General features: G+C 58.6%; 1 protein-coding gene across 1 annotated transcript; it reads left to right on the top strand.

Moving 5' to 3' along the window:
- Positions 1 to 132: 132 nt before the first annotated feature.
- On the top strand, positions 133 to 11,259 carry beta4GalNAcTA (beta1,4-N-acetylgalactosaminyltransferase A). Its single transcript, XM_037224038.1, has 6 exons — positions 133 to 165; positions 1,693 to 1,837; positions 3,273 to 3,370; positions 5,226 to 5,409; positions 9,663 to 9,881; positions 10,720 to 11,259. The coding sequence occupies exons 2-6, from the start codon at positions 1,737 to 1,739 to the stop codon at positions 10,844 to 10,846; spliced, it is 729 nt and encodes a 242-aa protein (XP_037079933.1). The 5' UTR covers positions 133 to 165; positions 1,693 to 1,736; the 3' UTR covers positions 10,847 to 11,259.
- Positions 11,260 to 12,782: the final 1,523 nt, after the last annotated feature.

Here is a 12,782-nt window from a genome sequence, read left to right as displayed (position 1 = left end):
GCCGCCGGCGCCCTCCAACTCCACGGCCGCGCCGGCGGCAGCGCCGGCCAACGGACTCGAGCGCGGCCGCCGATGTCCCTCGTCAGGTGCCGCCGTCCCGGGCGCCGCCGCCGCCGGACTGGGCGGCCGGCCGGGAGGTGTGCCCGCCCGTCCCGCTCAAGCTAGGTACGTGACGGGGCCCGCCGGGCCGGGGAGATGCCGGCCGGGAGGTGTGCCCGCCCGTCCCGCTCAAGCTAGGTACGTGACGGGGCCCGCCGGGCCGGGGAGGTGCCGGCCGGGAGGTGTGCCCGCCCGTCCCGCTCAAGCTAGGTACGTGACGGGGCCCGCCGGGCCGGGGAGGTGCCGGCCGCCAGTACGTGGCGACGGGCTGCCGGTGCTGTCCGAGCTGCCGCGCCGAAGCTGTCGCGCCATTTCTGGCTTATCCGTACACGCTCGCACATCAGTGCTGCTGTGGTTCAGACTAGAGTGCTGCAGAGCAGGATGCCGGTTTTTGTTTTTGACTTCTGATGCTATATTTTGTATTTGGTAGCTGGCGTCTCCGTTCAAGCGGCGTCAAAGCTGATAATTCGAGGCGTGTTGCGCACCTATGCGCATCATGCAAATTAAGAAATAATGGCTGTAGAAGTGGAGCCTTCGCTCGTCTTTTCAAAGGGGTTTTAACGTCACGGTGGCAAAGGACACTTTTGGTCATTTGATGCTAGCTGGCGTGGCGCGGTTGAACAGACGGAACTGGATTCACAGATGAATTCACATTCACACAGCAGGATTCATACAGGAACAGATGGAATCGCCGTGGTAAATCGCCAGTTTTTGAGCGATGCAAAATTCTTCTAGTTAACTAACGAGCCGCAGTCGGGGTGTTTGGCATGGAGGCAATGCGTGCGTTGCGAGTGCATATCCGCCATGCCACGTTCTAACGGAGTGTACATCATGATTTTCTTCGCATGAGATGAAAAGATGCAGCGAAGTTCTCGTCATGCCTCATAATTCGGGAACTGGTCCACTTGAGTCCGAACACTAAAGCAAATCGCGTATGTGGACCGCTGCGTGGAAGGCTCGCATAGGCGCATCGATCGAGCGCTCGTCCCATTATGTTTTTAATTTGCACGGCTCAGCTGTCACGGATGTTCGCGTCGTGACGTCACGCACAGGACTCCGTTACTCCGTTACATCTTGTCGTTTTTTCCGCCCAGTTCTAAGGCAACGCTTTTGCATGCGATGTTTGAACCTCGGCTGTTATGCTATTGCAAGAGGCATACAGAGTCTTCATGTTTTTACGTTACATGGCAGCATGCCCAGGTGGGAAATGGATTTGACGTGGGTTCAGCTGTGGTATGTGTGGTCTGACGCATTTTTTCATGACAGTACGTCTATTCCCCCATGTGGCTGTGGGATGGGCGTTTATAGTCACGTGCCGTGGACTCCGTTCCCGAATTTGGTTCATCGCTTGCTGACCTCTAGCGTGATCTGCAGCCGTTGTCCGACAGACGGCTGTCCCCGCCAGCCAGCCGGACATTGACCCATTGAACATACCGCGCGTGCACGCCATCAGGCTGTGTGACACGCCCTGCGCGCGTGCCATCCGCCGCCGATGGCCTTTATAAAACAGGCTGACATGACCCGCGTTGTGTTTATTTATACACCTGTTCTGTTCTGATCTGACCTGACCTGACACGGGCCGTGTCTCGGCAGTCGGCCCGCTCGCGGTGCCCACGGCGGCGCCCTCCTGGGAGGAGATGGAGGCGATCGCCGACTTCAAGCGGCTGCAGCCCGGCGGCCGGTACCAGCCAGCCAACTGCGTCGCCCGGCACCGGGTGGCCATCATAGTACCGTACAGGTACGCTACCGTACACTGTACCGGGGTCATTGCAGTAGCATACAGATACGCTACCGTACACTATACCGGGCGGCTATCATAGTGTCGCACAGGTATCACTGTACACTGCATCGGACCCCGTCATTGTACCATATACGGTACGCTACGGTACCATAATGTAAGTTGTACCGGTTGACCGTCATGACACCGTGCAGACTTGCTGCCGTGTATGGTATCGGGGCTATCATAGTGCCGTACATGTGCGCTACCCTACACTGTACGGGGGCCATCATAGTGCTGTACAGGTACGCTACCTTATCAGACATGCTGCAGTGTATGGTATCGGGGCTATCATAGTGCCGTACATGTGCGCTACCCCACACTGTGCCGGGGGCCATCATAGTGCAGTACAGGTATGCTACCTTATACGGTACCGGCAGTCATAACACCGTACAGGTACGCAACCGCACACTGCAACGGGTGCCATCATTGTACAGCACAGGTACGCTACCGCACGCGGCACCGGCTGGTCATCATGGTATCATACAGTTACGCCACGGTATTAAGAAGGAATTTGTGTGGGGCGGCCATCATTTTTTTTTCATAGCTGATGCGACCAACACGTTCTGTTCGTTATGACTGCACCGCCATGTTACTCGATGACTCCTTCACTGTAGGAAATGTGCACCATGCGCCGAGGAAAGGATATGGTTTAGGACGCAAGGGAAACGCTGGGATGGAGGCCCGTGCTAGGCAAGCATTGGTCGGCGAGGTTAGTGGTTTGCGGCTAAACAGCGGCTTTGTGAGCCTCGCTTCTGGAGCGGAAGTGGGCGAGACCGAGGGCCATTCGTTCTGCCGGGTGGTTGTTGAGTACACCACGGAACCAGCAGTGCCTAGGCGACCTCCAGCCTTCAATTGTCGGAGAGCACTAAATCGCCAGTTGTCCGAAACCACGAAAACGTCAGGTCCGCCGAAATATTGCACACGTCTTTGTGTTTCTATGGTTGATTGTGCAGTGCATGTAGCGTGCACATGACACTGTCTGGCCATGTTATGACAGGCCCCGAAATCCATAAGTTGATTGTGTACAGCTCGCATCTGCAGTTGTTCATGTATCCTCTAGACACGTCGCGCCTTTGCGCTTGAGGAGAATATGAGCACTGCGTGACCAACGACGGCCGGGCTTTAACGGCCAACGCTGGATGGTGACTCAATCACGTGGGCTCCCTACCTGTCAGCCGTGCTCGTTGTGCAGGCTGAGGACGCCATTCCGTTTGATATTGGACGCGGGTGCAGCGATATGAGCCGCGGCTGACAGCGTCCCGTTGGTGTCCGGTGTACACATGCGCACTGCCCGCTGATAGTGCGCCGATTGCACTGATACTGGTCTGATATGTGGCTGGCCTCGTCGGCGTCCGTGTACCCAACCGTGACCAACCGTCCTGCGTGCTTGCAGAGATAGGGAGGAGCATCTGCGAATGTTCCTGTACCACATGCACCCGGTGCTGCAGCGCCAGCAGCTGGACTACGGCATCTTCGTGGTGGAGCAGGCGGGTGAGTGGCGGCTGAGTGGCGCCGAGTCCCGCCAGCGCGCAGAGACCCGGCCCCGACTGGGCCCGTCGCGCCGGGCGACGCTCCGTTCAGAGCCGATGCCGGGCTCCCGGCGGTTGGGCTGGTGACCTGACAGACCCAGTTAGCGGAGCAGCCGCCAACCGGGGCCGGTACAAAGTGGAAACGCCTCGGCACGGGTCAGTGGTCGGGGTCCACCGACGAGCCGAAATCGTCTGCGCCGGAGTTGCGTATCAGCCGTTTTTCCGACACATGTGCCCAAAGTCAACGGCACCGAGGGTCAGCCTACGTCGCTCGGCGCCGTATGGTCGCTGGGTTCTGACCCGGGCCTGAAACGGCCAGGAGGCAAGCGCACTGTCCGCCCAGTCGGACACCAGCTGGCAGCGGGCGGCGCAGCTCGCGCTGCACGAGCCGCGGGGCCGCCCGCCGGAAGCTGACGAGCGCGCTATAACCCAGTCCTGCACGGCAAGTGCCGCTGATCGGGATGCAGCGGAGGCGCCGGCTCTGACGTAACCCTCTGCTCGTCCCGGGGTGCCCGGCGCCACGGGAGCTGGAGTGGTAGGCGTGCGAAGTGAGTGGTCGACCTCAGGTGGCATTGGGCAATGGACGCAATGTCTGCATAAGCAGAGGGAGCCGGTATTGGATCCGCAATGTGCTGTCAGTTGGCGGAAGCATCAATATTTGATAACGACAACAGAGTCCGAGTCTATTACCTCGTTTTATACTGGTGCCATTTTTTGAATTAGTTGGTTACACTCTAACTGACTCTCTCCCTTATATGCAACCTGTACGCGATTATCACAGTGATAAATAGGTGCAAACAAAACAGAGTTTGCGCATTGTTAGCTCTTTTTTTGTTCTTCAAAATCGCTTCCGTGCTCTTACTCGGAATGGCGTAAAGTCGTCCTTCATCGTTTTCGGTCACCATTGCTACGAAGCTCCATGTGAGCCCAACACGAATTGCACTAAATCGGTGGTGCCCATGATATTCCTGCTCTGGAAACAGGTGCTCTAGAACATGGTACAGACACATTGGTGATACTACATGGTGCTTTAATTAAGCTGGCGTTCTCCGTTGAAAAGTCCTGCAGCGATACAAAATTTCGGTCAGGATTAGCCCGTGGTGTTTTCATATAAATGTATGTACTTTTTGAGAGAGGGCATCAGCGAGTGAAGGTGGCGGGTCGTGTACAGACCCAGCATGTGTGTCTGGCCGCAAAGAAGCCCCCTCGTGCCATTTTCTTTTTTGACGAATCGCGCACTTTTTCTAACTGGCGTGCTTCGGTTTGCGCCACCGTTTTGTGCTCATACGAGGGCTTGCCGGCTTCTGTGTGGCGCATGTACAAGCTGTGCATACCACGTTACCACCACCCCACCTCCCACATGTGCTGTTGTCAAGTGTTTGCTCCGGTGTAGGGCTATTATGATCGCCCTCCAGCTGACCGGCACACCTGTGCGCGCGCGAGAGGTCTGGCGACGGGTCAGCCGCCGGCCATGAGCCCCGCTGTGGACGCTCGGTGTGACCGCGGCCCACTAACGATTCCTCCCCGTGTGTGTACGTGTTTCGGGGGCCGACGTCGGCTAAGCCACCGAACAAAGCGCTGGCGATGTACGGCCCCCTCTCGTTGCTTGGTTAACGCTGTACATATATATATATATATATATATATATATATATATATATATATATATATAATACATTTGATGCGATTGTATTAGATGCATGAGTTGAGTGAGGCATATTGTTCGGGTGACAATAGGGTCTGAGCCAGGGGGTCGGCCCGCGCCCCAGGGCTGTGTGCTACCTAGCGGCCCGAGTTCACCAGCCCCCTGTGGCGCAGGCTCGGACGCCTTCAACCGGGCGTCGCTGCTGAACGCTGGCGCGATGGAGTCGCTGAAGCAGCACGACTTCCAGTGCTTCGTCTTCCATGACGTGGACCTGCTCATGGAGGACGACCGCAACCTCTACACCTGCCCGCAACAGCCGCGACACATGTCTGTCGCCGTCGACTCGATGCACTACAAGTACGTTCAATTCCCACGAGATGGTGGGGAAAGACGTGCTTTAGACCGGTTTCTCTGCTTAGGATTGAAAAAGATATATATTCACGCCTTTTCGATCGGAAAGTCCCGTATTCCGGCACCAAGCCGTTCTGGAGTACGCACAGGCGACGGGCATTGCCGGTGCTTGAGGGGGCATCAGGTGTTCTGAAGTGAGTGCAACTCATTGCATGCTAGTTTCTGGTCGGTGGGATGAGCTCATTTGAAGTGGGATGTGGTGTTACGTGAGGCGGGATGGTCTTTTTTATTTGCCATTGCGTCGACGTTGGTTGGTTTCCTTACGATTTGAACCATCGGGTATTTTATGCGAATTTCGCTGCTTACGTGCTGATGATCCTTGCATTCACGGCAATGACCGACACATTAATGAAACGAGATTGTTTGAGACGCAGCTTTCCTGCTAAACGAGAGGATCCGTCAGCGAAGGGGGTATTATTCAAACGGCATTAGAGGATCGGTGAAGGGTTGTCGCAGCGGCTCGGCTCTTCTGCCCGGGCGGGCGCGTGCGCCATTTTACACTTGTTCAGCTCGGGCCAAGCCAACGCCGTCCGTCCTTATTTGCCTTTATTCTGGATTTCTTAATGCTTACGTAATGGTGTCACGCCGTGGATTGAAGTCAAGATGTGGTGCTGAGGACGGCGGTGTAATGGTGTGCCTTGGATTATTACGGGGAAACCACGTGCGCTTGGGAATCATGTGTACACAAAGCCCTGGCGAAGCCTGTGATAAATCTGTCTGTTTTGTCGATATGGTATCGGCATCAATCTTCACGTCAACGGAACATGATGCTGAGCAATGTTCCACAAACTCAACTCTGTAAACAACTGTCGACAAAGTCGGATAAGCGTTACGGGGCGTACATGTGGCAGCTGCAGCCACTGGCCGAAGCTGCGTCGCGGGGCCGCCCCGCACCGTCGCCTCACGCCAGAGCGTCCCTCCACCGGTGGCAGCTGCAGCCACTGGCCGAAGCTGCGTCGCAGGGCCGCCCCGCACCGTCGCCTCGCGCCAGAGCGTCCCCCCACCGCCGAGTGGGGTGCTCCCCACCTCGCCCCGGGCATTTTGCCCCGAGGAGAGCAGGCGGGCCGCCGTTTGGCGGCCCGCCAAACGGCGGCCGCCAAACGCTCCAAACGCTCTGACGTCACCACGCGCTCCGAAGGCTGGGGCGCCAGCGGGCCCAGCCGGACCGCGGCCGGACGCGGACGCTGGGCTAATGGCTCGCATACCCGATGTGCGCCTGACTGGAGACCGAGTCAAACTGGGGTCAGGACTTTGTCGGGGTCGGGGTGAATCCAACTGATTTTGGCTGGCTGTTGTTTCAGTCACCTTCATAGTTGTCAGTTGATCAACACGCAGGTGTTGATTATGGCTATGTGGCTAATGGCGATGTATGGTGCAGGTAATTTTTGAATGCTCGTTGCACGTTTTGCAATGATTAATAGTTGGTATAGGTGAGGACCCATTTCACGTCTCGTGTGAGTTAATGTCAGCATGCCTCACGCCAGTCGCCAGGGGGCACGACAAAATTCTTGCGCAGGCGACAGGCTCGCTACCCGCCACGTCCGGCACAGGGTCGGGAGGGGGCGGAGGGGAAGGCGCTCCCATCCGAGATGTGCCGACGCCATTTTGTGATGTGTTGCAATTTTAGTACGATCTTTGAGAAGTTTGATGACAGTGCAGCCAGTTAATTACAACCATTCGCACTGAACCCTCTCCCCTTCCCCCTTAAATGGTGCCTGAAACCCACACATGTTTCCTCAACCTGTCGTTGTAATAGGCAAAATGAAGTTAGTTCGGACGTTTCGCCTCGGGGTTATTGGATCACCTAGAATCACACGGCCCGGACTGGGATGCTTGCATCAGGTTTGCCGTAAGATACACTGCTAGCCAGAACGGGGACGTCCGAGCCAGTGTGAGTGGAAGGCAGAGGTGGCGTGCGTGCCCAACGCTGGACTCGAGCGGCTCTTTCTGCGCGTGCGACTGCGTGGCACACGCCGCCAGGGCTGACGTCAACACCAATACGTGTGCTGTCTGAAATCGTCGAACATAACGCGGCGTGTTATCTTGGTTAGATCGATGCAAAGTGAAGAAAATGTAGGCACTTCTCTCGAATTGAATGATTATGGTCGCGAGCTCGGGACATACGGCACAAAACACAAAATTAAACACATTATCGGATCGTCTGACCGCTGCATGAGTCGCTCGACATCCGCCACTCGATAGTTAATGCGACCGTGTCCAGGCGGCGCCACCATGCGTCCGGTCCGCTAGCCGCTGCTGTCAGCATTCTAAGCTGGCATTCAAGGTTTAGAATCGTTTTGGCCTAACCGTCGCTGTCTGCTTGATGAATGCGTGCGCCATCAGTGACCATTTCTGCCCACTGGGCCAGGCAAGAGCCATGCCCACATATGTTCACGTAATTTACGGGCAACGTTGATCTAGCAGCAGATAATTTTTGAACCAGTCCTGGATATTCCACGGCTTGGATGCCATTTTTGATCTCTGCTTTTCCTCAATGTCAGTCGATCTTCGAATATAGCACATCGCTGGGCGAGCTATGATCACAATGATTAGGCGTGCCACAAGGCCATTATTTTAACTACGATTGAAAAATCCCATTTATTTGGGAGTTGAGCATTTGCCATATGTGTGGCGCAGGCGGCTGAGCCTGGGATAATGTGGCCGACCACCGGCAGACATGTTGGAAAGGGTCCGGAAGCCGTGCTTATGTGGCCTGATAGTGACGAACAGTTGGCAGCTGGCCAAGCGACGGAGGTTGGAATATGAATGACCGTCCCACGGCAGTACTGGGGACACCGAAATGTTCCGGCAGAAACCTTACGTTGAACTGAAATTTCTCTGCTGCTGGAATGGTGCGCACTGCCTCTGTTAAGCAAGCTATGTTTGGAAAGCACTGTGCTCCTCGAGCCGTTGCTTCAAACCGTTGGCTTGAATGTCACTAGTGACTTCTGTGTATTTAGGTGACGCTTATCGGTTCGATATTTCATCGCCGAGTCAGACACGGCTCTGTTACTGTGTCGTACAGAGGTCCGTGCTGTTCGCGTCATCCACCTCTCCCACGTCATCCACCCCGCCTCTCCCACGTCACCGGTCCCGCGCTGGACGGCTCTCGCGCCATCTTGTCTGACGCGGCACCGCTGGTCACCTCTGCCCGCGGTCCCGCTGACCGCCGCCCCGCTGACCGCCTCCACGCTGACCGCTCCCCCCCCCCCCCCCCCCCCCCTGACCGCCTCCACGCTGACCGCTCCCCCCCCGCTGACCGCCTCCACGCTGACCGCTCCCCCCCGCCCGCTGACCGCCTCCCCCCTCCCCCACCCCCCCCCCCCCCCCCCCGCTGACCGCCTCCACGCTGACCGCTCCCCCCCCCCCGCTGACCGCCTCCACGCTGAACGCTCCCCCCCGCTGACCGCCTCCACGCTGACCGCTCCCCCCCCCCCCCCGCTGACCGCCTCCACGCTGACCGCTCCCCCCCCGCCGACCGCCTCCACGCTGACCGCTCCCCCCCCCCCCCGCTGACCGCCTCCACGCTGACCGCTCCCCCCCGCTGACCGCCTCCACGCTGACCGCTCCCCCCCCCCCCCGCTGACCGCCTCCACGCTGACCGCTCCCCCCCCCGGCTGACCGCCTCCACGCTGACCGCCGCCCCGCTGACCGCCTCCACGCTGACCGCTCCCCCCACCCCCCCGCTGACCGCTCCACGCTGACGCCCCCCCCCGCTGACCGCCTCCACGCTGACCGCCCCCCCCCCCGCTGACCGCACCTGACCGCTCCCCCCGATGACCGCCTCCAGCTGACGCTCCCCCCCCGCTGACCGCCTCCACGCTGACCGCTCCCCCCCCCCCCCCCGCTGACCGCCCACGCTGACCGCCGCCCCGCTGACCGCCTCCACGCTGACCGTCCCCCCCCCCCGTGACCGCCTGACGCTGACCTCCCCCCCCGCTGACCGCCTCCACGCTGACCGCTCCCCCCCCCCGCTGACCGCCTCACACGCTGACCCCTCCCCCCCCGCTGACCGCCTCCACGCTGACCGCTCCCACCCCCCCCGCTGACCGCCTCAACGCTGACCGCTCCCCCCCGCTGACCGCCTCCACGCTGACCGCTCACCCCCCCTCCACGCGCTGACCGCTCCCCCCCCCCCCGCTGACCGCCTCCACGCTGACCGCCGCCCCGCTGACCGCCTCCACGCTGACCGTCGGCAGGCTAGCGTACCCGCAGCTCTTCGGCGGTGTTTCGGCCGTCAACCGGGAGCAGTTCGAGCTGGTGAACGGCTTCAGCAACCAGTACTGGGGCTGGGGTGGAGAGGACGACGATATGTACAACCGGCTCACCTTCCACCACCTGTATATCGCCCGCTACCCGGCCAACATCGCCCGCTACAAGATGGTCAAGCACAAGCACGCCAAGGTCAACCCTAAACGGTGGGTGGGGCGTGCTCGCCGACGCAATGGCGTGACGAGGTGCGGACGTCCGGCTGACCGGCTGTCACAGCGCCCCACCTGCTGGGTCGTTCTTCGTCGTGTTTGATGGACCGCTTCAGGGTACTCAACCTCGGGGAAGGCGAAGCCGCTTAAGCCCTTTTTGAATCGCTCCATGCGAGTGTGAGCAGAAGGCTAGTGATGCTGATTGTTGTTTTTATTTTGCTCCATTTTGACGGTACGCCTATTTTACAGCCGGGTGAATACTTGCTATGTTTTGTTTACCCATACCAAGCAACTGTACGAACGTTGAAGTCTCCAGATGCGATTTGAGAAACTAGCCATTTTTGGGGGATTACTCATGTAATTGGTGATTGACGGAATGAACTGACATGTCTGATGTGGACCTGTGCGTCCAGGAATCCTTTTCCTCTCCACCATCGAGCGACAGGAGTCTATGGAAGCCCCGCTTACTACCATACCGCCCTGCCATATGTAAGGCGACCCCGCCCCGTCCAAGTCCGCACCTCTCCGCGCCTGTATCCCAGGCCGGGACCGCAGGTGAGACGCTCTGCCGCCTTGTGCGACTCCGGGTGCGCCTCACGGGCTCAGGGGAGCTCTTGGTGCACCTCTCATGTGACCCCGCACTCGCGGTGTGGAGGCGAACATCGCAGCGAACGAGTTGTAGCACTGCATGTCTGACGCGGTCCTGTTCAGACGCCCCTGGCGAGAGTTGCGAGCTTCGCCGCGCGTCCAGGCGGTGGATCAGCGCCGCCCCGGAGGGGGTGACCGGCGGCGGCCGGCCGGCAGGTGACCCCGCTGACGCCCCGTGCCTTTCCAGGTTTGACCTATTGCGGAAGGGCAAGAAGCGCTTCACGACGGACGGATTGTCGTCGCTGGAGTACCAAGTCAAGGACGTTTCGTTGGAAAAGCTATATACTCGCGTGTTGATAGACTTTAGTAGGTGACCAATGTGCTGGTGGAAGGTAGGGGCCGGCGCGCCGGGCGGTACTGCCTGTGCCAGTGCCAGTGCCAGTGCCATGGGCAAGAGTGGGGTGCGCCGCCGGTGATACTTGCACTAGAGCTTGCTGACGCTAGACAGAGAGCTTGTCTGCGGACGACACCCGACAGCCGAGACATTGATGTGGGCTGGCGGTGATGAGTATTGTGTTTTACGTCGAGCGATGCGTACGGTCGATGTTCGGCCATTGGTGATCAGTGTTCGATGGAGAGGATGTCTAACTGTGACGGCAAACACGCAATTGTACAGCGAAGTAACTGCAGGCTGTAAGTTTGCAGTGCAACTGTTCCTTGCGTTTTTATCGAGATGAGTGTATATGTCCGTACACTCATGAAATATACTGGTGCAATGTGAATTTAACTGCGGTGTTGCAATGGATTTTTTAGTTTTGTTATCGAGCATTTGGACGGCTTGCATCGTGGGAAGCGCGATAGGGCAGGTGGCGGTCTTTTCGGGCGGAATTTCCACGGCATTGTCAGTTAACTCCGTACTCCTGCAAGTAGTCAGCGAACTGGCGAAGCTCTCGGCGGGCCAGGATGCACCGCCACACCACAGCCTTCGTCAGTGCGTTTCCGCGTCTGGGCCGCCGATTTGACACCGTTCACATCGACCTCGCTGGTCGTGCTGGTCCTCCCCTGCCGCCGTCGGCCGGGTGCCGTTATATCCTGGGGTGCAGCCGGTCCTCCTGGGCCGCCGTCGGCCGGGTGCCGTTATCTCCTGGGGTGCAGCCGGTCCTCCTGGGCCGCCGTCGGCCGGGTGCCGCTATCTCCTGGGGTGCGGCCGGTCCTCCTGGGCCGCCGTCGCCAACGGAGGACCAGCTGCCGGCCGGAGGCCAGCGGCCCAGCGGAGCCGTACACCACCAACTCATGGTCGCCCTGCGAACCGCGGGTGTCTGCGCTAGGCCGGCTCGCTCACGCTCGTGCTGCTCGGTGTACGCACCGGGGCTAGGGGCTGAGCTGGGGTGGAGCGCACGCTGCGGACGGTTCCGCGCCTCTCAAGCGACTGCGGAGAGAATGAATCATGTCGCTACTGGCCGGCCGCTTGGGCGCGCCGTCCACAACTTCTCTTCACGGCCTATTGAGGTGCTTCACTTGCATTGGGCCCATTCATGTTCCAGAAAGGGAGGGTGCTAAAAGCCAAGTCTGAAGACGATTCTCTCCATCCGTCGTCATGGTTAGTTTAATGCTCAGCGTTCTCGGAAAATGGATGTCATGACACAGGTTCCTATGTTCCCACGCCTATGGCTGCTGATATGCGTCACGCGCGAAAGGTACGTCGCGATACCATGTGGGTGACCTCGCGGTTGGCGGACGTACTCTTTGACTTGGGCAGCTTCAAGGAGAGGTGACAAGCAGTCATCGCTCGCGTTCTATTAAGAGTAGTTTGGAACAGCTTGTTGGCTGAATAAGTTATCATCACATCTCATTGGAGTTTGAATGCTGGTGTGGTGGATATGAGGGGCGACGCCAGGCACGTAACAGGGGTAGGATGTCAGTCGATGTTATGAGCACCCACCTACATGATGTGCAAGGCAGGCGTTTTCCATACCGACGCTGCCGTCTGCATCTGTGCGTTACATCAGCGCGGCTAATCTGCAGTGCTGTCAGGGACACACAATCAGTGATGTGGGACCAAGGCTACTGGTTGTGCTATGACGCTTTCTTCACGATAGGACGTGCTATGTGCCCCGATTTCGAGGTTTTGCGTCCGTCGATTCGCCATTTTGCATCCACCGACTCCGCAATAGCGTGCATGTAAGCAGTTGGTTTCGCCTCAGCACCAAAATCGGTGTCTAAACAACGTAGGATAGTTGTGTCGTATTTGGATGAGGTTGCAAGTTCGGCTTGCCCACTTGCTGCCCTCCGTGTCCTCATGCGTCGCTC

Source organism: Pollicipes pollicipes, unplaced genomic scaffold (assembly GCF_011947565.3).
Source record: "Pollicipes pollicipes isolate AB1234 unplaced genomic scaffold, Ppol_2.1 Scaffold_4881;HRSCAF=5763_pilon_pilon_pilon, whole genome shotgun sequence".
Taxonomy (NCBI): domain Eukaryota; kingdom Metazoa; phylum Arthropoda; class Thecostraca; order Pollicipedomorpha; family Pollicipedidae; genus Pollicipes; species Pollicipes pollicipes.
The sequence above is the reverse complement of the archived record's forward strand: the minus strand, read 5'-3'. Positions and strand labels throughout refer to the sequence as shown.

What these genes read in the sequence shown, in the direction of transcription:
- beta4GalNAcTA (XM_037224038.1), top strand. Translation starts at nt 1,737, where the DNA reads ATGGAGGCGATCGCCGACTTCAAGCGGCTGCAGCCCGGCGGCCGGTAC. An exon ending in GCCATCATAGTACCGTACAG is followed by an intron (nt 1,838 to 3,272) that starts GTACGCTACCGT and finishes GCGTGCTTGCAG; the next exon opens with AGATAGGGAGGAGCATCTGC. An exon ending in CTTCGTGGTGGAGCAGGCGG is followed by an intron (nt 3,371 to 5,225) that starts GTGAGTGGCGGC and finishes CCTGTGGCGCAG; the next exon opens with GCTCGGACGCCTTCAACCGG.